The sequence below is a fragment of the Myotis myotis genome, unplaced genomic scaffold (assembly GCF_014108235.1).
Source record: "Myotis myotis isolate mMyoMyo1 unplaced genomic scaffold, mMyoMyo1.p scaffold_m19_p_11, whole genome shotgun sequence".
Taxonomy (NCBI): Eukaryota; Metazoa; Chordata; class Mammalia; order Chiroptera; family Vespertilionidae; genus Myotis; species Myotis myotis.
Genome location: NW_023416315.1, coordinates 62,573,402 through 62,595,045, shown reverse-complemented (window position 1 = coordinate 62,595,045; position 21,644 = coordinate 62,573,402). Strand labels below are relative to the sequence as shown.

Sequence of the window (21,644 nt, the reverse complement as noted above, 5' to 3'; positions counted from 1 at the left end):
CCCTAGTGGTCTTTGTTCACAGTCTTATAGTTAAATCTTGATTGTTGTAGCTAATTCCAGGGAGGGTTTGACCTCCAGGCCAAGTGGCTATGAGAATCAGCTGAGTCAGCAGTGAGAGAACTTCTGTCCTCTAGGGAGGTGCTAATCTAGCCTTTGCCTGAGGCTCTCCGGCAAATGCCTGTGTGCAGGGCTTGGGCGGGGTGGGTCGCACAGGATCAACAGGGTGGGCCGGAGAGAGCAGTTATGGCGGCTCTCAGTCCTGTCCCCAGGGGCTCTGCCTCTCTGAGTCCCAGCACCCGCTGCAAAGCTCAGAGAGAAAGCTGCACTCGCTCTGACCGAAGCCAGACAGTCCCGCTTCTCCCGTTTGAGTCTGGGTCCCTAAAGACTCGCCTGTATCTGGAGCTCAGAGTCTGCGACTCCCTCCCGATTGAAAATGCCAACCGCGCCCTCCGCCGCCAGCCCGCTCCGCGCACTCCGCACCTCAGAACTTGACTTCAGCACTGCGCCTCCTCTGAGTGTCCGTATGCGTTTCTCTTTCCTCCTAGTTGTAGGACTTCCACTCAGCCAGTGTTCCTGTGGTTCTGGGTGATGTCCCTTCCGTTTTTTGGTTTCACTTTTGAAGTAGTTGTTCAAAGCAGCAAACTCCGGCGTTAACCTATGCCGCCATCTTGGTTCTCCGAAATATTTTTTCTGATGTGTCTCCTCAGCCAAGTGAAGCAAAAGGGAAAATAAACAATAGGGACTACATCAAACTAAAAAGTTTTTGCACAGCAAAGGAAACCATAGACAAAATGAAAAGACAACCTACTGAATGGGACAAGATACTCAGCAATGATACATCCAATTAGGGGTTAATATCCAAACTTTATAAAGAACTCATACAACTCAACGGTAAAAACAAACAAATAACCCAGTCTGGTTAAAAAATGAGAAAAGGACCTGAATAGACACTTCTCCAAAGAGGACATATACAGATGGCCAATAGACCTATGAAAAGATGCTCACTGTCACTAATCATCAGAGAAATACATATTAAAACCACGAGATACCACCTCGCACCTGTCAGAATGGCCATCTTCAATAAATCAACAAACATGTTAGGATGTGGAGAAAAGGGAACTGTTGGTGGGAATGCAAATTGGTACAGTCACTATGGAACACAGTATGGAGGTGCTCACAAAATTTATAATGGAACTGCCTCGTGTGACCCAGTGATTCCACTTCTGGGTATATATCCAAAGAAACCCAAGACACTAAATCAAAAGAATATATGCACTCCTATGTTCATTGCAGCATTATCTACAGAAACCAAGATACGGAAGCAGCCCAAGTGCCCATCTGTAGATGAGGGGATAAAAAAGTGATGGTACATATCTATAATGTAATATTACTTAGCCATAAAAAAGAATGTGATCTTACCACTTGCAACAGCCTAGATGGACTTAGAGGGTATTATGCTAAGTGAAATAAGTCAGACAGAGAAAGTCAAATACCATAGAATTTCATTTATATACAGAATCTAAAGAGAAAAATAAGTGAACAAACAAAGCAGAAACAGACTCATGGATACAGAAAACAGACTGATGGTTGCCAGAGGGGAGAGGGGTTGAGGAACTGGGTAAAAAAGGTGAAGGGATTAAGAAGTACAAATTGGTAGTCACAAAATAGTCACGGGGATATATAAAGTATAGTATAGGGAATTTACATATATAAAAGCCTTAGTGACCAGTCGACTGGCTGGTAGCTATGACGTGCACTAACTACCAGGGGGCAGATGCTCAACGCAGGAGTGGAAACCACTGGCATGGAAACATGGAACAAACTGATGAATTTCAGAGGGAAGTGGGGAGGGTGGGATGAGATTAACCAGAGATCTTATATGCATACTAGAGGCCCGGTGCACGGATTTGTGCCCCAGGGGGGTCCCTTGGCCTGGCCTGCAGGGATTGGGCCGAAACCAGCTCTCCAACATCCCCTGAAGGGTCCTGGATTGCAAGAGGGTGCAGGCCAGGCCAAGGGACCCCACCAGTGCATGAATCCATGCACCGGGCCTCTAGTATAGTCAATAATACTGTAATACCTATGTATGGTGTCAGGAGGTACTTAAGTATTGGGGAACCACTTTGTAAAGTATATATGATTATCTAACTACTGTGCTGTGCACCTGAAACTAATACAAAATGATATTGAATGTAAACTGTAATTGAAAAAAATTTAATTAAAAAATACTGTGGTCATACGTGAAGTTTTTTTGTAAATTTCTCTAAGGGATGCCCTACCATCATGTTTTTTTTTGTTTTGTTTTGTTTTTAATTAAATCTTTATTGTTCAGATTATTACAGTTGTTCCTCCCCCCCATAGCTCCCCTCCACCCGGTTCCCACCCCACCCTCTGCCATTCCCCTTCCCCCCACCACTGTCCTCATCCAGAGGTGTATGATTTTTGTCCAGTCTCTTCCCACACCCCCCACACCCCTTCCTCCCTGAGGATTGTCAGTGCACTCCCTTTCTATGCCCCTGATTCTATTATATTCACCAGTTTATTCTGTTCATCAAATTATTTATTCACTTGATTTTTAGATTCACTTGTTGATAGATATGTATTTGTTGTTCAATTTTTATTTTTACCTTTTTCTTCTTCCTCTTCTTAAAGGATACCTTTCAGTATTTCATATAATACTGGTTTGGTGGTGCTGAACTCCTTTAGCTTTTCCTTATCTGTGAAGCTCTTTATCTGACCTTCAACTCTGAATGATAGCTTTGGTAGATAATGTAATCTTGGTTGTAGGTTCTTGCTATTCATCACTTTGGATATTTCTTGACACTCCCTTCTGGCCTGCATAGTTTCTGTTGAGAAATCAGCTGACAATCGTATGGGTACGCCCTTGTAGGTAATTGAGTTTCTTTCTCTTGCTGCTTTTAAGATTTTCTCTTTGTCTTTTGCCCTTGGCATTTTAATTATGATGTGTCTTGGTGTGGTCCTCTTTGGATTCCTTTTGTTTGGGGTTCTCTGGGCTTTCTGGACTTGTAAGCCTATTTCTTTCACCAGATAGGGGAATTTTTCTGTCATTATTTCTTCAAATAGGTTTTCAACATCTTGCTCTCTCTCTTCTTCTGGCACCCCTATAATTTGAATGTTGGGACGCTTGAAGTTGTCCCAGAGGCTCCTTACACTATCTTGATATTTTTGGATTCTTTTTTCTTTTTGCTTTTCCGGTTGAATGCTTTTTACTTCTTCGTATTTCAAATCTTTGACTTTATTCTTGGGATCCTCTTGTCTGCTGTTGGATCTCTGTATATTATTCTTTATTTCAGTCCGTGTATGCTTAATTTCTAGTTGGTCCTTTTTCATATCCTCGAGGGTCTCACTAAATTTATCGGCGGTTTCTAGAAAATTCTTGAAAAACCTTAAAAGTGTGGTTTTGAACTCTATATCCAGTAGTTTGCTTTCCTCCATTTCTGTCATTTGTGACCTGTTTCTTTGTCTTCGCATTTTGGCTGCTTCCCTGTGTTGATAGAGTGGCTTTCTGTGCTAGGTGTCCTATAGGGCCCAGTGGCTCAGCCTCCCCAATTACCTGAGGTGGACACTCTTGGTGTACTCTTTGTGCGCTGTGTGCACAGTCTTGTTGTAGTTAAGCCTTGACTGTTGTAGGTTTCACTGGGAGGAATTGACCTCCAGGCCAATTAGCTGTGAGAATCAGCTGTGGTTATGGTGGGACAACTTCTGTGCTGGAGACACCCTTCTGGGGCAAGACTTGCTTCAGTGGGGCTTTGGTGCTCACTGAGTCTGCCCCCTGAATGTGTCCCTTATGGATCTGAGGAGTTGTAATCTGGATGGTCCCACTCTGACCACTAGGTACACTGGCTCTTGGATCTCTAAGGAAGTGCTAATCTAGCCTCTGCCTGAGGTTACCCAGCAGGAGCTATGGAGAGATCTACTCTTCTTTGTTTGGGGTTTGGAGGTGCCCAGATGAGGCCCAGCTGTGAAGCAATGCAAGGTGCTGTGGGGCCTTGGGCCTTCTTTTGGATGTTCTGTGTCTCTCTGACCAGCTGCAGTTAGTTAGGTAATTTTAGATTGCAAAGGGCCAGGGCATTCATATGCAAAAGCCTCTGCGCACAGCTTGGGTGGGGTGGGGTCTAGGGAATCAACAGGGCCAAAGCAAACAGCTATGGCTGATCCTCAGCCCTGCCCCAAGAGGCCGCAGGTCTCACTGTTCCACGGTAATCTCTGCAAGCACCTCTGAGAGAAAGCTGTCCTTGAGTTCCACCCGATGCCAGACAGTCCAGTTTCTCCCCATATGAGTCTGGGTCCCCAGAGACTCGCCCGGAACTGGCGTTCAGAGCAGTTGGGAGCTTGTATCTCCCTCCCGATTGAAAAAGACAGCCATGTCCTCAGTTGCCAGCCTTTTTGAGTGCACCCTTTCCACGTGCGCCTCTGTACCTCTGCACTTTACTTCCACACCGCACCTCCTCTGAGTCTCAGTGTGCTTTTCTCTTTCCTTCTAGTTGTAGAATTTCCACTCGGCCAGCCTTCCTGTGGTTCTGGATGATGTCCGTTTTGTCTTTTAGTTGTATTTTTGAAGTGGTTGTGCGAGGCAGCAATTTCCAGTGTTTACCTATGCCGCCATCTTTAATTACCATGTTTTGTTTTGTTTTTAATCTCAAGATATTTTTAAGTAATTACCTAGCACTGATAAGTTTAGCTAAATGCCTGAATATGAATTCCTGTAGTTTACTAACCCATAAAAATGGATGAAATAGTTTGAAGCTAGCTAATTACATAGTAATAATCTAATAATTTCCCATCTTCAAATGCCCGGTGTTTTCAGCACAATGAAATTAATTTTTATATATTATCATTAACTCTTACTATATGATCCTACTACTAATATAATGATTTAACCTGATACATTAAAATTCAAAGACTGGAACCTAGCCTGGTAGCTCAGTGGTTGAGTGTCCACTCATGAACCACGAGGTAACGGTTTGATTCCTGGTCAGAGCACATGCCCAGGTTGTGGGCTCAATCCCCAGTAGAGAGTGTGCAGGAGGCAGCCAGTTAATGAATTCTTATCATTGATGTTTCTATCTCTCCCTTATCCTTCCTCTCTGAAAATCAATACAAATATATTTTAAAAAAGACTAGAACCTAGGTTTATAAGGTTCAGTTTTTCTCTGGGTCGGTAGTATAAAAACTCTACCCGGGATACAGAAACCTAGAAAGCAGAAAATGTAAATCCTTAAAGTTGCCATGGCAGCACCAGCTGCTTATATTACAATAAATAAGTTAATAAATTTTTTGAAAATTTCTTTTTTTATTAGAAACAAGGATAAAACTGAATTTTTAGAGTGATAATGATTCTACATGTTTGCACTATTTTTCTTTATCCATTTCATTGTTGACCTATTTGCAAAGTTCTATAACTGCAAAAGTTGTACTTTGTGGCCAACAATAATTTTTACTTTTTCACATGCTGGAGGTGGAGTATGGGAATCTTTGTTTTTTTAATCCTTATAATGCGATATTTATATGGAAGTATGTCCTGATTGAGAGTCCAGTCCACTTAGCAGAAAACCTAGGACTCAAACATTGTTGTAACTTCTGAGCAAATCTCATTTTATCTTCCCTTTTTTCCTAAGTTAATGGCTTGAGATCTGAATGCAAGTTAATTGTCTATCCCATGTTGTCACATTTTCATAATTCCATGGCTTCTTTGTTATCCCCAAAGGCTTTCTCATCCCCCTTGTGCATTCTTGTAAGTGAATGAACCTATTATTGTTGCTTGTAGGATCCAGTGTCTCTCTACCGTTTCTGCTCACCATAGAAGAATGTGTGCACATACAAATGTGCTGCTGTTAAGTTCTCTGTCTTTTGAGAGTCCTTTCACTAGCAGTGGAAAGAGTGGACTCAGAACAATACTGGTTCAGACCAGTGCTTGTCAGAGCCACAAAGGCATCATGGGTTTGAAGTTCACCTCTGTCATCAGGAAGTACCAGAAAGGAGGAGGACCTGACCTGTGGGGCTCTCTCTGGCCTTGGGCCTTACTAACAGTGGCACCTTTGCCACCCAGCTACAGTATTCACCTCTGTGTGTTTTTTGTCTGATGTCAGCTTCTTTGCAGTTGAATCTCCAATCTGTTTGGTAGTCTGGCTTTGCAGGAAAGTAACAGAAGTTTTAGAGACAAGCTTTTGGTCATCTTGAAAATGATTTTGGCGTTTAACTGCCACAGCTAGGTTTTATCAAATGGTCCGGGAAATGCCATATAATGAAAGCCATTCCTATTAGATCTAGAACAAGTGATGGAGCCAGCATTGACAGAAAACATGATTTTAACTGAGAAGCAGTATTTCTGTAAAACCTTTTTTCCTTTTTACTGTTGTTACCAGTAAATTTTGTTTGTTTGTTGTTTCCTTTGTAAATCCTTACCCAAGGATGTTTTTTCCATTGATTGATTTTTAGAGAGTGTAGGGAGGGGGAGAAACAGAGAGAGAGAAACATCGACATAAGAGGGACACATTGATTGGTTGCCTCCCCCACCCATCCTGACCAGGCCCGGGGAGCAAACCTGCATCTGAGGTACGTGCCCTTGTCCGGATTCGAACCCACAACTCTTCAGTCCATGAGCTGATGCTCTAACCACTGAGAAAACTGGATAGGACTCCCTGTAATTTCTTTTCATTTAATTCTGTACATTGTGGTGTCTTTGGGGCCAGTGGGTGTTTTTATCTGCTAGTTGTAGAAGTGTTTGTTCTTAGGGTTCTGTACTGGCTGAGGGAGACCAGCCCCACCCACTCGCTAATTGCTTTGCACCATCCCTCCCTGGTTGTTGGGCATCTTGTTTACTTCTGCCCTAATTCCTTGCAGGTGCGTAAGTACAAGAGCATGATCCTGGAAGACCTGGAGTCCGCCCTAGCGGAACACGCCCCTGTGCCACAGGAAGTTAACTCAGAGTTGCCACCTCTCACCATCGATGGAATTCCAGTCTCTGTGGATAAAATGACCCAGGTAAGGGGTGGGAAGTGAGGAGACACAAAGACAGTGGCACTGGTGTGGGTGGGCCTCAGGTGACTTTCCTTGGTTTTGTCCTCAGTGATACCACTAGAGTGAGATTCAGCCGGGAGTTTATAGTGAAATAGGAGAAGCCTTGGAAAAGAAAATGTTGTGCCAGAAGAAGGCTCCCCACCAGGGACATGGATGTAGCTTCCTCCTTCTGTTGGCAGTTTTTTACTGCCTCTTGGGTCCTTGGGTTAGCTAAAGAAACTTAGCTTGGAGTTGGTTTGGAAAGGAGACTGTTAGGACTTGGATGAATCACAGTAAAGTGGAGCAAGTAAACTTTCGCCTCTTTTGGGCTGAGCTGCTCCTCTGTCTGTGTACATTCTGAGTCCCACCACACTACTGCCAAGGAAGGCTCCCTCTCCAGGGAATGAGGATGGAAAGCTCAGGACACCTTACTCATTGCTCCCCTCCTCTTCCTTTCAGAAGGGAAGTCAGAATGTACTGAGCCTGATACATCAGGAATGTTGCTGAGATTGTTTCTTTAAAAATTTTTAACTTTAAAAGTGATAGCTTAAACAAAGCTAAATGCCTTTTTATAACATATTTTTTCACTTTATTTTATTAATACACGTTGCTAAATCCAGTTGTGAGTTTTCTTTCCTTTTCCTGTCTTCCAGCAGCATTTAACACAGTTGATTACTTCTTTCTTCTTAACTGTTTCTGTGACCCCACATTCTCCTGAATATTCTCCTACTCGGTGGATCCTCCCTCTTCTGCTGGCTTTTTTTCCTCTTCTTACCTGGTCTGTGTTGGCATGTTCCAGAGCTCTATCTTTATTTCTCTCCAAGTGATCTAATCCTGTCCTGTGGACTTTGTATCCCATCTATATTCTGTTTACACCCCAGGTTATACCATTACTATTAGATCCTTAATACCAGATGCCCAAAACAGAACCTATGAATGCCCCCACCCACTGCACTCTCCAAATCTCTTCCTCCCCTATACCCATGTCAGTTAATGATGCCATTGTCCATCTGGTTGCTCATATCCCATCATAGAAGTAAATCCTTGATTTCCCTGTTTTGCCCTCATCACCCTACCAGCCACATCTAATTATTAGCAAGATATGTCATTTCACCTCTGAAATATACCTTGAATCTGATTATTCTTCTCAGTTCCCATCACACCCTAGCTCAAGCCTTCACTATCTCTCACATAGACTATTTCAGTTGATCAATTTTGTTGATCTCCTTGCTGCCACTCTTGCTCTGCTGCAGGCCATGCTCAACAGAACCACCTGAGATTTAAAAAAAACAACAACAAATGAGGTCATGTCACTCTTGTTTAAGCCCTTTAGTGGATTTCCACTATTTCTCGGTTCAAAATCAGATTTTGCTATGGCCTCTGAGACCCTATGTAATCTGACCTCTTTCAACCCCATTGTCCATTCCTCCCCTCACGTCGTGTGCTACGGCCAAACTAACCCTCTTCTTTTTGTTAGACACCCAAGCTCATTCTTTTACTTTTGCTATTCCCTCTGCCTGCAACATTTTTCTCCCAGAACATTGTGTGATGGAGCTTACCTTATTCAAAGTGTAGCTCTGATATCACCTTTCTTGTCTCATCTAATGAAGTTTTCTTCTCCCATCAAGCCACTACCTAATACATCCTGTATTTTATTGTCTTTGTAACATAAGTTCTCACTTAACATTTTTGATAGGTTCTGCAACTTTAAGTGAAATGACATACAAGGAAACCAGTTTTACCATAGGCTAATTGATATAAACAAGAGTCAAGTGCCCATAGCATCTCACCAATATTATAATGAGATGGCATTCTTTGAGAACCTGCTGTACTTATCTGTGGCCTGTCTCTCCAGTAGGGTCTTAGTTCCTGTTTTTCATTACTGCCCAGTATAGCTGCCCAACACCTAAATAACATGTGTATTCTAAATAATACTTGGTCAGTATCTGTATAGTGGATGATGCAGGGGTCAGAGCAGAAATGAATCCAGCGTAGTGGGTAACTGAATTGTGAGGTTCCTGAATGGGATTCGCTCGGTACAGACATTGCTGCTGCTGCTGCTGCTAGGGAGGGGCACTTTTCTTCCTACTAAGTCTGAACTAGAGACTTGGTCTGAAGTAATACAACATTTTATAAATATATAAAGCTAAATTGAGATCTTTCTGTGGATACTTGAATGATCTCTAAATAATGGTTCAAAAAGGAAGGCATTATGTAAACTTTTTCTGCCATTTCATACCTGCTATTATTCTGTTCCTAGGGCCATTCTGACTGGTTAAAGAAAACATGAGGTGATTTTTTTTTTAAATCTAATTGATGTAAAGAATTTATTCTGTATCTCAGGTATAAAGTACATCTAAAGCCGAATAAGCTTCTAATTGAGAACGCAGTTAGGTAGAGTCCTGTCCTGTGATGGGCATTTTCCCCCTCTTGTCACAGTTGAGGTGCTAGGTTGAAATAATCCTGGACGCTGATAATCACGAGAATTGGTTGATGGCCACAAAAGTCAGAGCAAATAGTTTAATTATCGTGTTAGAGATAAACATTTGAAACTGTTGTTTCCAGTCCTCAACAAAATATTAGCAAAGAGGATCCAACAAATACATTAAAAAGATCATACACGCCGAAACCGGTTTGGCTCAGTGGATAGAGCGTCGGCCTGCGGACGGAAGGGTCCCAGGTTCGATTCCGGTCAAGGGCATGTACCTGGGTTGCGGGCATATCCCCAGTGGGAGATGTGCAGGAGGCAGCTGATCGATGTTTCTCTCTCATCGATGTTTCTAACTCTCTATCTCTCTCCCTTCCTCTCTGTAAAAAATCAATAAAATATATTTAAAAAAAAAAAAAAAAAAAAAAGATCATACACCATGATCAAGTTGGATTTATTCCTGGGGATGCAAGGTTGGCCCAACATTCTCAAACAATAAATGTGATACACCACATAAACAAAATGAAAGATAAAAACCATATGATCATATCAATAGGTGCAGAAAAAGCATTTGATAAAATCTACCATCCATTTATGATAAAAACTCTCAGCAAAGTGGAAATAGAAGGAACATACCTCAGTGTAATAGAGGCCATGTATGACAGACCCACAGCTAACATCATACTCAATGGGCAAAAACTACAAGCTTTTCCCTAAAGATCAGAAAAAGACAGGGATATCCGTTTTCATCACTTATTCAACATAGTACTGGAAGTCCTAGCCATAGCAATCAGACAAGAAGAAGAAGTAAAAGTCATTCCAATTGGAAAGGAAGAAGAAAAACTATCATTATTTGCAGATGACATGATACTGTTAGAGAACCCTAAAGATTCCACCAAAAAAACTACTAGAACTGATAATGAATTCAGTAAAGTAACAGGATATAAAATAAATATCAAGAAATCAGTTGTATTTGTGTACACCAGTAATGAACTATCAAAAAAGAAAACTAAGAAAACATCCCTTCCAAAATTACTTAAAAACAAAAAACAACCATAGGAATAAACTTAACCAGGAATGTAAAAGACTTGTACTTGGAAAATAAGTCTAAAGAAAGAAATGAAGAAGATACAAATCAATAAATAAATGGAAGCATATACCATGTTCATGGATAGTAAGAATTAACATCATTAAAATGTCCATACTACTGCCCAGCCGGCATGGCTCAGTGGTATATGAACCAGGAAGTCACAGTTCGATTCCCAGTCAGGGCACATGTCCGGGTTGCAGGCTTGGTCCCCAGTGTGGGGCATGCAAGAGACAGCTGATCAATGATCTATCTCATCATTGATGTTTCTATCTCTCCTTCTCCCTTTCTCTCTGAAATCAATAAAACTATATTAAAATAAATAATAAATAAATATAATGTCCACACTACCCAAAGCAATCTATAGATTCAGTGCAATGCCTATCAGGATACCAATGTTGTGTTTCACAGAACTAGAATAATTATTCCAAAAATTTCTATGGAACCACAAAAGACCCAAATAGCCACAGAAATCTTGAGAAAGAACAAAGTTCAAGGTATCACACTACCTGATATCAAACTACTAGTATACTACAGGACAGTGATGGCGAACCTATGACATGTGTGTCAGAGATGACACGCGAACTCATTTTTTTGGTTGATTTTTCTTTGTTAAATGGCATTTAAATATATAAAATAAATATCAAAAATGTAAGTCTTTGTTTTACTATGGTTGCAAATATTTTAAAAATTCTATATGTAACACGGCACCAGAGTTAAGTTAGGGTTTTTCAAAATGCTGACACGCCGAGCTCAAAAGGTTCGCCATCACTGCTATAGGCCATAGTAATCAAAACAGCATGATACTAACATAAAGACAGACATTTAGAACAATGAAACAGACTAGAGAGCCCAGAAATAAATCCAAGCCTATGTTGTCGATATTTGACAAAGAATGGTATTCAGAAAATTAGACAGATATGTGCAAAATAACTAAATTAGACCACCTTCTTACACCATACATAAGAACAAACTCAAAATGGAATAAAGACTTAAATGTTAGACTCGAAACCATAAAACTCCTAGAAGAAAACATAGGAGGCAGTTAAATCTTGGACTTTTCTCATAGCAGTATTTTTTTCTGATATATCTTCTCAGACAAGGGAAACAAAAAAATAAACAAGAGGGACTACATACATCAAACTAAAAAGTTTCTGTGCAGCAGAGGAAATTATCAACAAAATGAAAAGTCAACCTACTGAAAAGGAGAACATATTCACTAATGTTATACCTGATAATATTAATATCCAAAATTTATAAAGAACTTATGAAACTTAAACTAAAAAAACAAACAATCCAATTAAGAAATGGGAAAGAGGACCTTGAATAGACACTTCTCCAAAGAGGACATACAGATGGCTAATAGACATGAAAAAATGCTCAATATCACTAATCATAAGAGAAATGCAAATTAAAACCACAGTGAGGTATCACCTCACGCCTGTCAGAATGGCTATCATCAATAAATCAACAAACAAGCGTTGGTGAGGATGTGGAGAAAAGGGAACCTTCATGTGCCATTGTTAGGAATGCAGATGGTGTGGGCACTGTGGAAAGTAGTATGGAGTTACCTCAAAAAATTAAAAATGGAACTGCCTTATACCCAGAGATTTTATTTCTGGGAATTTATCCCGAGAAACCCAAAACACTAATTATAAAGAATATATGGAGTCATTAAATTTTTCTAATTTGCTGGTGGGGTGGGGGGTTGAGGGGGGATGGAGATATATCCACCGCCCTGGCTAGGTGACTCTGTTGGTTGGAGCATCCTGTACACAAAAAGGCTGTCAGGGTACATACCATGATTGCAGTTGGCCGATTGATGTTTCTCACATCAATGTTTTTTTCTCTCTCAAAATTAATGGAAGTATATCATTGGATGAGGGTTATCAAATCCTATCTAATAAAAGAGAAACATGGTAATTAGCATACGACTGCTACCCTTCCCATTGGCTAATCAGGGCGATATGCAAATTAACTGCCAGCCAAGATGGCGGCCGGCAGCCAGGCAGCTGGAAGCGAACATGAGGCTTGCTTGCTTCAGTGACGGAGGACTCCAACGTTCCCCGCCTGCCACTGCCGGCCTCTGAGCTGCAACTCTAAGCAACTATGTTACAAATATAGAAGCTAAACAAAACTCCAGAAACCTGCTTTAGTCGCCAGGCTTCAGCCAGCAGGATCGCAACATTGTTTCAAATACAGAAGGTAAACAAAGGCCAGAAACCTGCTTTCAGCAGCGGAGGCCTAAGAGCTGGAGCCAGAACTAAAGCTGGCCAAGAATTAAAAAAAAAAAAGAAAAAAAGGAGTGGTTGGGAGCTTCAGTCACCCGCCAGCCTGAAAACAGCCCTCAGCCCCTCAGCCAGACTGGCCAGGCACCCCAGTGGGGACCCCCACCCTGATCCAGGACACCCTTCAGGGCAAACCAGCCGGGCCCCACCCATGCAGCAGGCCTCTAATATGCCTCCCGCCACTGGGATCAGCGTGACAGGGGGCAGCACCCAAACCCCCTGATAGCCCTGCGGCTCTGTGTGTGACAGGGGGCGGCGCCACAACCCGCCCTCCCCCCCATGGGCCCTGCTCTGTGTGTGATGGGGTAGAGCCATAACCTCCCCATCAGCCCTGCCCTGAGTGTGACAGTGGCGGCGCCCCAACCCCCTGATTGGCCCTGCTCTGTGGGTGATAGAGGGCGGCGCCCCAACCCCCCCTCCACGGGACCTGCTCTGTGTGTGATGGGGTAGAGCCATAACCTCCCCATTGGCCCTGCCCTGAGTGTGATAGTGGCGGCGCCCCAACCCCCTGATGGGCCCTGCTCTGTGGGTAATAGAGAGCGGCGCCCCAACCCCCTGATCTGCCCTGCTCTGTGTGTGACGGGGGCGGTGCCCCAACTCCCCTATCGGCCCTACTCTGTGAGTGACAGCGGGGTGCTCCTCAACCCCCTGATGGGCCCTGCTCTGTGCGTGACAGGGGGAAGCTCCCCAAACCCCTGATCCACCCTGCTCTGTGCGTGACAGGGTACGGATCCCCAACCCCCCTTATGGGCCCTGCTCTGTGAGTGACAGGGGGCAGCGCCCCAACCCCCTGATTGGCCCTGCTCTGTGCATGATGGGGTGGCGCTGCAACCTCCCCATCGACCCTGCCTTGAGTGTGACAGGGGGCGGTGCCCCAACCCCCCAATCGGCCCTACCCTGAGCATGACTGAGGGTGGCATCGCAACCTCCCAATCCGCCCTGCTCTGTGCATGACGGGGTGGTGCCCCAACTCCCCAATCAGCCCTGCTCTGAGCCCAGCCAGGGGCTGCACCTAGGGATTGGGCCTGCCCTCTGCCACCCGGGAGCAGGCCTAAGCCAGCAGGGCGTTATCTCCCGAGGGGTCCCAGATTGCGAGAGGACATAGGCCGGGCTGAGGGACCCCCCCTTCCTCCCCCCCCCCCCCCACCGAGTGCACAAATTTTTGTGCACCGGGCCTCTAGTATATATATATTTATGTATACTTATATATATTTATATGATATATGCACCTCTATGTTCATTCCAGCTATCATTTACAACAGCCAAGATTTGGAAGTAGCCCAAGTGTCCCAATACTAGAAAAAGTTGTGGTGCATTTACATAATGGAATACTACTCAGCCTTAAAGAAAGGGGGAGGGGGGAATCTTGCCCTTTGTGACAGCATGGATGGACCTGGGGAGCATTATGCTAAGTGAAATAAACCAATCAAAGACAAGAACCATATGATTTCACTCATATCTGGAATCTAATGAATAAAACTAACAAAACCAGAGACAGACTCAGAGAGAGCAGGCTGACAGCTCTCTATTCATCAATAGGGATATACATTAATATGAGTTTTTCAAAGGGCAGGTTGGCATGCATGTCACAATTTAAAATGCTTACATGGAGGTATGTTCACGGCATTATTTATAGCTAGAAGCCCGGTGCACGAATTCATGCATGGGTGGGGTCCCTTGGCCTGGCCAGCGATTGGGGCTGATCATGGGGGCCGACCTGCCAGGGGGAGGGACTGCAGGAGATTGACCGGCTGAGGGGAGGGACCGCGGGAAGGTTGGCCGGCCAGCCACAGGGTTTGGCTGTGGGAGTGCACTGACTACCAGGGGGCAGCTCCTGCATTGAGTGTATGCCCCATGGTAGTCAGTGTACGTCATAGCAACCAGTCGACCGGTTGTTTGGTCGCTCAGGCTTTTATATATATATATATATATATATATATATATATAGAGAGAGAGAGAGAGAGAGAGAGAGAGAGAGAGAGAGAGAGAGAGAGAGACTAGGGGTCCAGTGCACGAATTCGTGCACCTTGAAAAGAACTGTGGGCTGCAAGGCTGCGGTAGGCACAGGGGGGGCGGATTTCGGCCCATCCGCTTGCCACGGCCCCCAGTCCCCTGTCTGTCCCGCCACCGCTCCCACTTGTGATGGTGCTGGCCCCACTTGCACCCAATGACAGCACGGAGAGATTGGGGCCAGCACCATCAGCAGGTGCAAGTGGCGGCTGCTGCCCCGATTGCCCCTCAGGAGCAGGGGGAGGTGGAGAAAGCCCTCAGGGGCAATCAAGGCTGGCAGCCACCACTGGCATTGGCTGATGGTGCCAAGCACCATCAGCGGTACGAGTAGCAGCTACGGCACCGGTTGCGGGTGTGAGCGGGGCTGACGCTGGCAGCAGGTGTGAGCCCTGGGTAGGACCGTGGCACGTGGGAGCAAAGAATTTTCAGTAACCAGCAGAGGCTCACCCTGATGACAGCGACTGGCGCCCTGCCTTGGTCTGGCGCCCCTGCTCACCTGCTCCACTATCCCAGCATGGCCAGCCCCTGCCATGCTCCACACACACCCCCTGGTGGTCAGCGCATGTCATAGTGGCCAGTTGTTCAGTTGTTCCACCATTCGGTCTATTTGCATATTTGCCTTTTATTATCCTATATAATAAAAGGCTAATATGCAAATTAACCCTAACAGCAGAATGACTGGGAATGACTGGTCACTATGACACACACTGACCACCAGGGGGCAGACGCTTAAAGCCAGAGCTGCCCCCTGGTGGTCAGTGTGCTCCCACAGGGGGAGCTCTGCTCAGCCACAAGCCAGGCTGACGGCTGCCAGCACAGCGGTGGTGGCGGGAGCCTCTCCCGCCTCCTCAGCAGTGTTAAGGATGTTCGACTTAGACCTGCTCTCCGCTGGTAAGTGGCCATCCCCCGAGGACTCCCGGGCTGCCAGAGGGATGTTTGACTGCCAGCTTAGGCCCAATCCTCTGGGGAGCAGGCCTAAGCCAGCAGATGGACATCCCCTGAGAGGTCCCAGACTGCGAGAGGGCACAGGCCAGGCTGAAGGCCCCCCCCCCCCCACAGAGTGCACAAATTTTTGTGCACCAGGCTTCTAGTATAGGATAGGAAAATCTGGGGAAAGTATAATTGAATAAATGATATTAGCTGTCCTTAGAATTTACATGGAAAGAAGAGCAACATGCCCTGCCGGCGTCGCTTAGTGGTTGAGCGTCAACCTATGAACCAGGAGGTCACAGTTCAATTCCTGGTCAGAGCACATGCCTGAGTTGCTGGCTTGATCCCCAGTGTTGGGCGTGCAGGAGGCAGCCAATCAATGATTCTCTCTCATCATTGATGTTTCTATCTCTTTCTCCCTCTCCTTTCCTCTCTGAAATCAATAAAAATATATTTAAGGAATAAAAAAATAAAAGTATAATTCTATATTAGTAAATAGAATGTTTACCTGAAAAGCTTCTGTTCTTATATTTTTAATGTATATTGATCCTGATAAAATACTCTTTTTTAAAAAAAGGGTTTTTTTTAATTGATTTCAGAGAGGAAGGGAGAGGGAGAGAGTTCTGATAAAGTCCTTTAATGTGTAAAAAAACACATAGCTCTGTTGTATTTTTAATGACATAATGAAAACTAGGCAACTTGAAGCATGCTGGCTAGATAGAACTCCCATATCTGTCTTCCTCCTTGCATAAGAAGTGAAGGAGGTTGAGGAAGACTTAGAAGAAATTTTAATTTGGTGTCCAATCTCCAACCCCAGAATTCATTTACAATGAAATAATAAAGTCCTCTTTTCAGGGGTTTTGAAAGCCTGGTTAGCAACATTTTCTAGAATACTTCAGACCAGAGACATGTTTCTCAAACTCAGAGTGCATAGGAACTCCCTGAGAGTCTGTTTAAATGCAGACGGAATCAGTAAGTGTGGGATGGGACCTGAGGTTCTGCCTCAAAGCAAGCGCCCAGGTGATGCCTAAGTGCTGATTCCCAGACTACACTTTGACTCTAAGGAGTTTTTTAAAAGAGTCTTTAAGTAATAATTATGATTTTGCTAGTGGAACATCAGTTCTGCTCTTACCACACTTGAGTCCTATAGGATTCTCTTGTTCTTAGGAGGTTGTGAATATTTTTAGAATTTGTGTTAGAAGATATTCAGGCAAACATTATAATTACAGAAGAAATATCTCTGGAAAGACCAGATTTATTACTGGTTGAAATCCACTCTTTTTTCCCTTCTCTGCTCCCTCTCCCCACCTTGAACTTACTGTCCTCTCTTACTCTCACTGGGGCAGTCTCTGTTGCTTTAATATTCCCTTGGAGTGATGATGCAACAGGATAGTAATTCTTCACCAGTTTTCAGGGAAACCTTCAGAAACATTCAGCACAGTGATTGCTTCATCAGGAAGAAGTTATTCACAGGGCTTGACATGTTTTACTTAGAAAACATTAGTTTTCAATTTAGGTTTTTTGAGTGTTGTTTTGTTTTGAAAAAGCATAGGTCTGGCCTCTTCTACTCAAAGAGTAGAAGCATTATGCTACGTGAAACAAGCCAAACACAAAGGACAGATATAATGTGATTCCACTTACATGAGCTACTGGTATCTAGAATGGGCAAATTCAGAGAGACAGAAAGTAGAGTAGAGGTTATCAGGGGCTGTGGAAAGTAGAAATGGGAGTTACTGTTTAATGGGGTGATGATGAATAAGTTATGGAAATACATAGTGGTGATGGTTGTACATATTATGATTGTACTTAATGCCACTAAGTTATATATATTAAGTGGTAAATTTTGTGTATATTTTACCCCAATATATAAAAGTATTTGAAGCAGGGCTGGATAAAAAGTATTTTATTTTAGTAGTCCTCTAACTTGGCTGCACAATAGAATCACCTGGGGAACTTAAATCCTAGTGCCAGGCCACACTTCAGACCAATTAAATCGGAATCTCTGGGGATGAGATTCAGGCATCTGTAGGTTTAATGTCCCAAGGCGATTCCAGTGTGCAACCAACTTTGAGAACCACTATTGTGGATAACAGTTTGAAACTGCTGCTTCTTACTATAGTCAGAATCTATATGCAAAGTAGGTTTTCTTTACTGTCTAAAATTATTTTTTAAAAAGTGTTTATGTATATGGTACCATCCCACATTTTGTAAATATTAGATAGGCAAGATGAGTTTAAGAGAATATAAAGGCAACAAAAAATTGGATGTGCTTTTAAATAGGACATGGCTTATTGTGACTAGAGTAAAAAAAATAAGGGTATATTTAGGAATACTAGGGGAAGGGAATAGGCACATAAATCTCATATTCAAGATATAACTAGACTAGAGGAAAATACTTAGAAATTATATGACAAAAAATTAATGTCCAGAACAGATTGATATTTTCTTCAAATTAAGAAAAAGATAACTAGAAAAATAAGCAAAGCATTCTAACCAGTTCACAAAAGAAAAGACAATCGATAAACATAAAAAAGATTCTCAACCTCATTAGTAATGACAATTAAAATAAACAACTTCACCCAGCCAGCAAGGCTCAGTGATTGAGTGTGAACCAGGAGGTCACGGTTCGATTTTCTGTCAGGGCACATGACCAGGTTGCAGGCTCAGTCCCCAGTAGGGGGTGTGCAGGAGGCAGCCAATCAGTGATTCTCTCTCATCATTGATGTTTCTATCTCCCTCTCCCTCTCCCTCTCCCTTCCACTCTGAAATCAATAAAAATATATTTAAGAAATAAATAAAATGAACAATTTTTTCCACATCCGATGAGCCAAAAAAAGCTTGGTAATAATAAAATGTGAGGGAAGGTATGAAAAAACGAGGATCAACATGCATTGTATTTGGGATTGGCAAAGTCTTTTTGAAGGACAGTTGGGCAGTATCTATTAAAATGTTAAGTGCCTATACCCTCGTTAACCAGCAGTTCCACTTTCTGCTAGAGAAATACATTCTACACACCTGTGTGCACAAAGAAGCATGTACATGCACTATAAACAACCTAAATATTTATCAATAGAACTGTTAAATAAAATGGAAAAATCTACACCTTGAATACTAGGCAATTATTTTTTAATGAGATTATTTTAATTGTACTACCTAATGAGATCTCTATGTTGAAATGTTGAGTGGGAAAAGTGAGTTGTAGAATATGTACAATATGGTACCATTTGTGTTTTCTCTCATCACGTCAAACTGTCTCTCCAGTATATATTTATGTAAATGCATAGAATTTGACTGATAAGGAAGGATGTTTATCAAACTAATGCCTCTGGACAGGTGACTGGTTTGGAGGGGGGTGAATCAAAAAGAGGACTTTGACTTTATTTATTTAAATATTTGTACAAAAGAGTACATTCAGTATAAGCTAGCAGAAATTGACCAACGTGAGACTCAAAGAGAAGGCAGAGTGTTAAGAGCATTTTGATTAATGAGAGTGACCATTTGCTAGTTGGCTGGGTGTGGATGTAGAGAAGCAGAAGTGTTGGCTTGAAAGAGGAGTCTCTAAATGAGTATCTTCACTGGCTGTCCCTTGCATTCTCTAAACTCACCTTTCCTTCCAGAGTTCTTCCCCTGTTGCTATAGGAATGTGTTTTATGGGAAAATGAGATTGAGAGGCCAGTGTTTCTGCTAGCACTGCTAGGGAATGGCGTTTCTAATAAGGAAAGCCACTTTCATTATTTCTCTGAACAGAGATCAGTGGTAAAGATAATCCCAAATAGTGAGCAAAAAAAATCATTTTGCTTTTCTTCTTCTGCCCTTTAAGTGTTATTTGAATATGATTGGGTCTGTCAAACTGGAATTCATAATTTAAATGAAAATAATGAAGCTACAGTCTGAAAATTCTCCAGTTTTCCTTCCCTGCCACATTCCTGTTTTCCTGTAAGCTATAGTAAAGTCACCTTTCAACATGATTTGATTTCAGCAACTGTAAATTCATTACTTATTCTTTGACCTCTTCAGTAGAGGGGAGTTGGCTGATATTTTGTTTTGAAAAGTCTTTTCTTGGGAACTGAAAATAAATGGACATCAGGAACCTCAAAATCCCTAGACTAGGGTACGTGCAGAACAAAGGAGGAATGAGAAAAGAAGATTTGGGAATATATAAAGATAATGCAATGTTGGACAGCAAAGAATTAACTGAATTTACAAGTGGAAAACTAGGAGAGTAAGAATTATTATGTCATTTTAGCCAGATTAAACTTTTTAGAGTTTTAGAAAATCTTTTTTTTTTAAACCATCTGTGGTTTCCACATAATCTTTCCTTTTGACTGCCACTGGCATGAATTTGATACCTTTTTTCTTGGCTGAATGTGCCCTGGATGGAGTGGTATTTTCTACTCTTTGCTGGTTTGAGGTGGGTTTACTGAGAAAGCTGAACACTTTAAGCCCATCTAGAGGTCAAAAATTAGAATAAGGGCCAGGAAAGCTTTTGCTGCCCAATTAGAGGACAGCCTGAGAGGGCAGGCTTTACCTTCGCTGATCCTGTTGATTGTCTCCCCTGCGGATTAAAGACAAACCTTCTTTAATAAGCACATTGAATAGCTTGGGTTTCCAAAACTCTCCAGCACCAGTAATTAATCCAACTGGTAATGAGAGCACAGTGCTGAATTCTGGAAAGAATCATTTAACTCTTTCTCTGCTGGACAGCTCATTTCCCTTATTGATGGCTCCTGTAGCCTTAGCACTATTCATGTGGGGTAATATAAAGATAAACTGGTAGAAAATTGCCTTTTTCAGTTAAATCTTATTATCCCTGTGTACTTAATGTCCTTCATCCCCAAAGTATACAGACTTGAAAAGTGAACTTTTATATTAGAAGGTGCTTTTTTACCTCCTGTTTTGACATAGAAGTTTTGTGCAGTTGATAATTAGTACTTTTAAAAAGCTAAGATCTGGCCGAAGCCGGTTTGGCTCAGTGGATAGAGCGTCGGCCTGCGGACTGAAGGGTCCCGGGTTCGATTCCGGTCGAGGGCATGTGCCTGGGTTGCGGGCATATCCCCAGTGGGGGATGTGCAGGAGGCAACTGATCGATGTTTCTCTCTCATCGATGTTTTTGACTCTCTGTCTCTCTCCCTTCCTCTCTGTAAAAAACCAATAAAAATATATTTATTAAAAAAAAAAAAAAAGGCTAAGATCTGCTTCTGAATAGGAACTTGTACACCGGTAGTTAATTTCACTATGATTCTGTTTTTTAACTTAATAGGGGAGGGGTTGCCTGTGGACGTAACCTTCCCTTTGTGCTGCTTCTGTTTTTCCTGTCTCTCTTTTATTCCTACGAGTTTGAAACATTTCCATCCAGAGATTTCTAGCACACAAAACATCTTTGAGATGTTTCCTAGTTCCTTCTCTCTTTTCTCTAATTATGGAGTCCCATTTTCCGATGATTTCCATTAGTAATCTGCTTGTACACTTTTTTTCCTTGTACACCTTTTTTTAATGCTCAGAGATACAGCAAAATAAATCACCTGAAGTACCTGTGCATTGGAGTGGGTTGGTAATAGCTTGCTTCCTCAAGGCAAGGAATTGTCCTAATGATCATTTTGTTCCTTCCTGATTCTAGCATTTTTATTTCTCCCTCAATCATGTTTACATGGACGGATACATATCAGCTTATTCTTAGGCCTCCTTTTGCATTTTTTCCACTAAACCTGCTTTGAAAAACTAAGAATAAATGTCTTTGTGCATATCACAGTGTGTTTAGTATTAGAAAACCATTTTCAGAATGGTGGCTATTTCTTTGAATTTGAAAAGATGGCTGATGATTGAATAATAATAAAATAGCTATTAATACCAAGTCACTATGTATTATTAGCTACCTCAGATT

General features: G+C 42.5%; 1 protein-coding gene across 9 annotated transcripts in view; it reads left to right on the top strand.

Moving 5' to 3' along the window:
* NRF1 (nuclear respiratory factor 1) overlaps nucleotides 1-21,644 on the top strand; it is a 132,126-nt gene that overhangs the window by 65,012 nt on the left and 45,470 nt on the right. For 8 of the 9 annotated variants that reach the window (XM_036328707.1, XM_036328714.1, XM_036328711.1 and 5 more), the window contains exon 5: nucleotides 6,865-7,005. The exons of the other annotated variant lie outside the window; for it this stretch is intronic. In XM_036328707.1, the coding sequence (XP_036184600.1) occupies nucleotides 6,865-7,005 (141 nt within the window). The remainder of the gene's footprint in view (nucleotides 1-6,864; nucleotides 7,006-21,644) is intronic. 9 annotated transcript variants of the gene reach the window in all.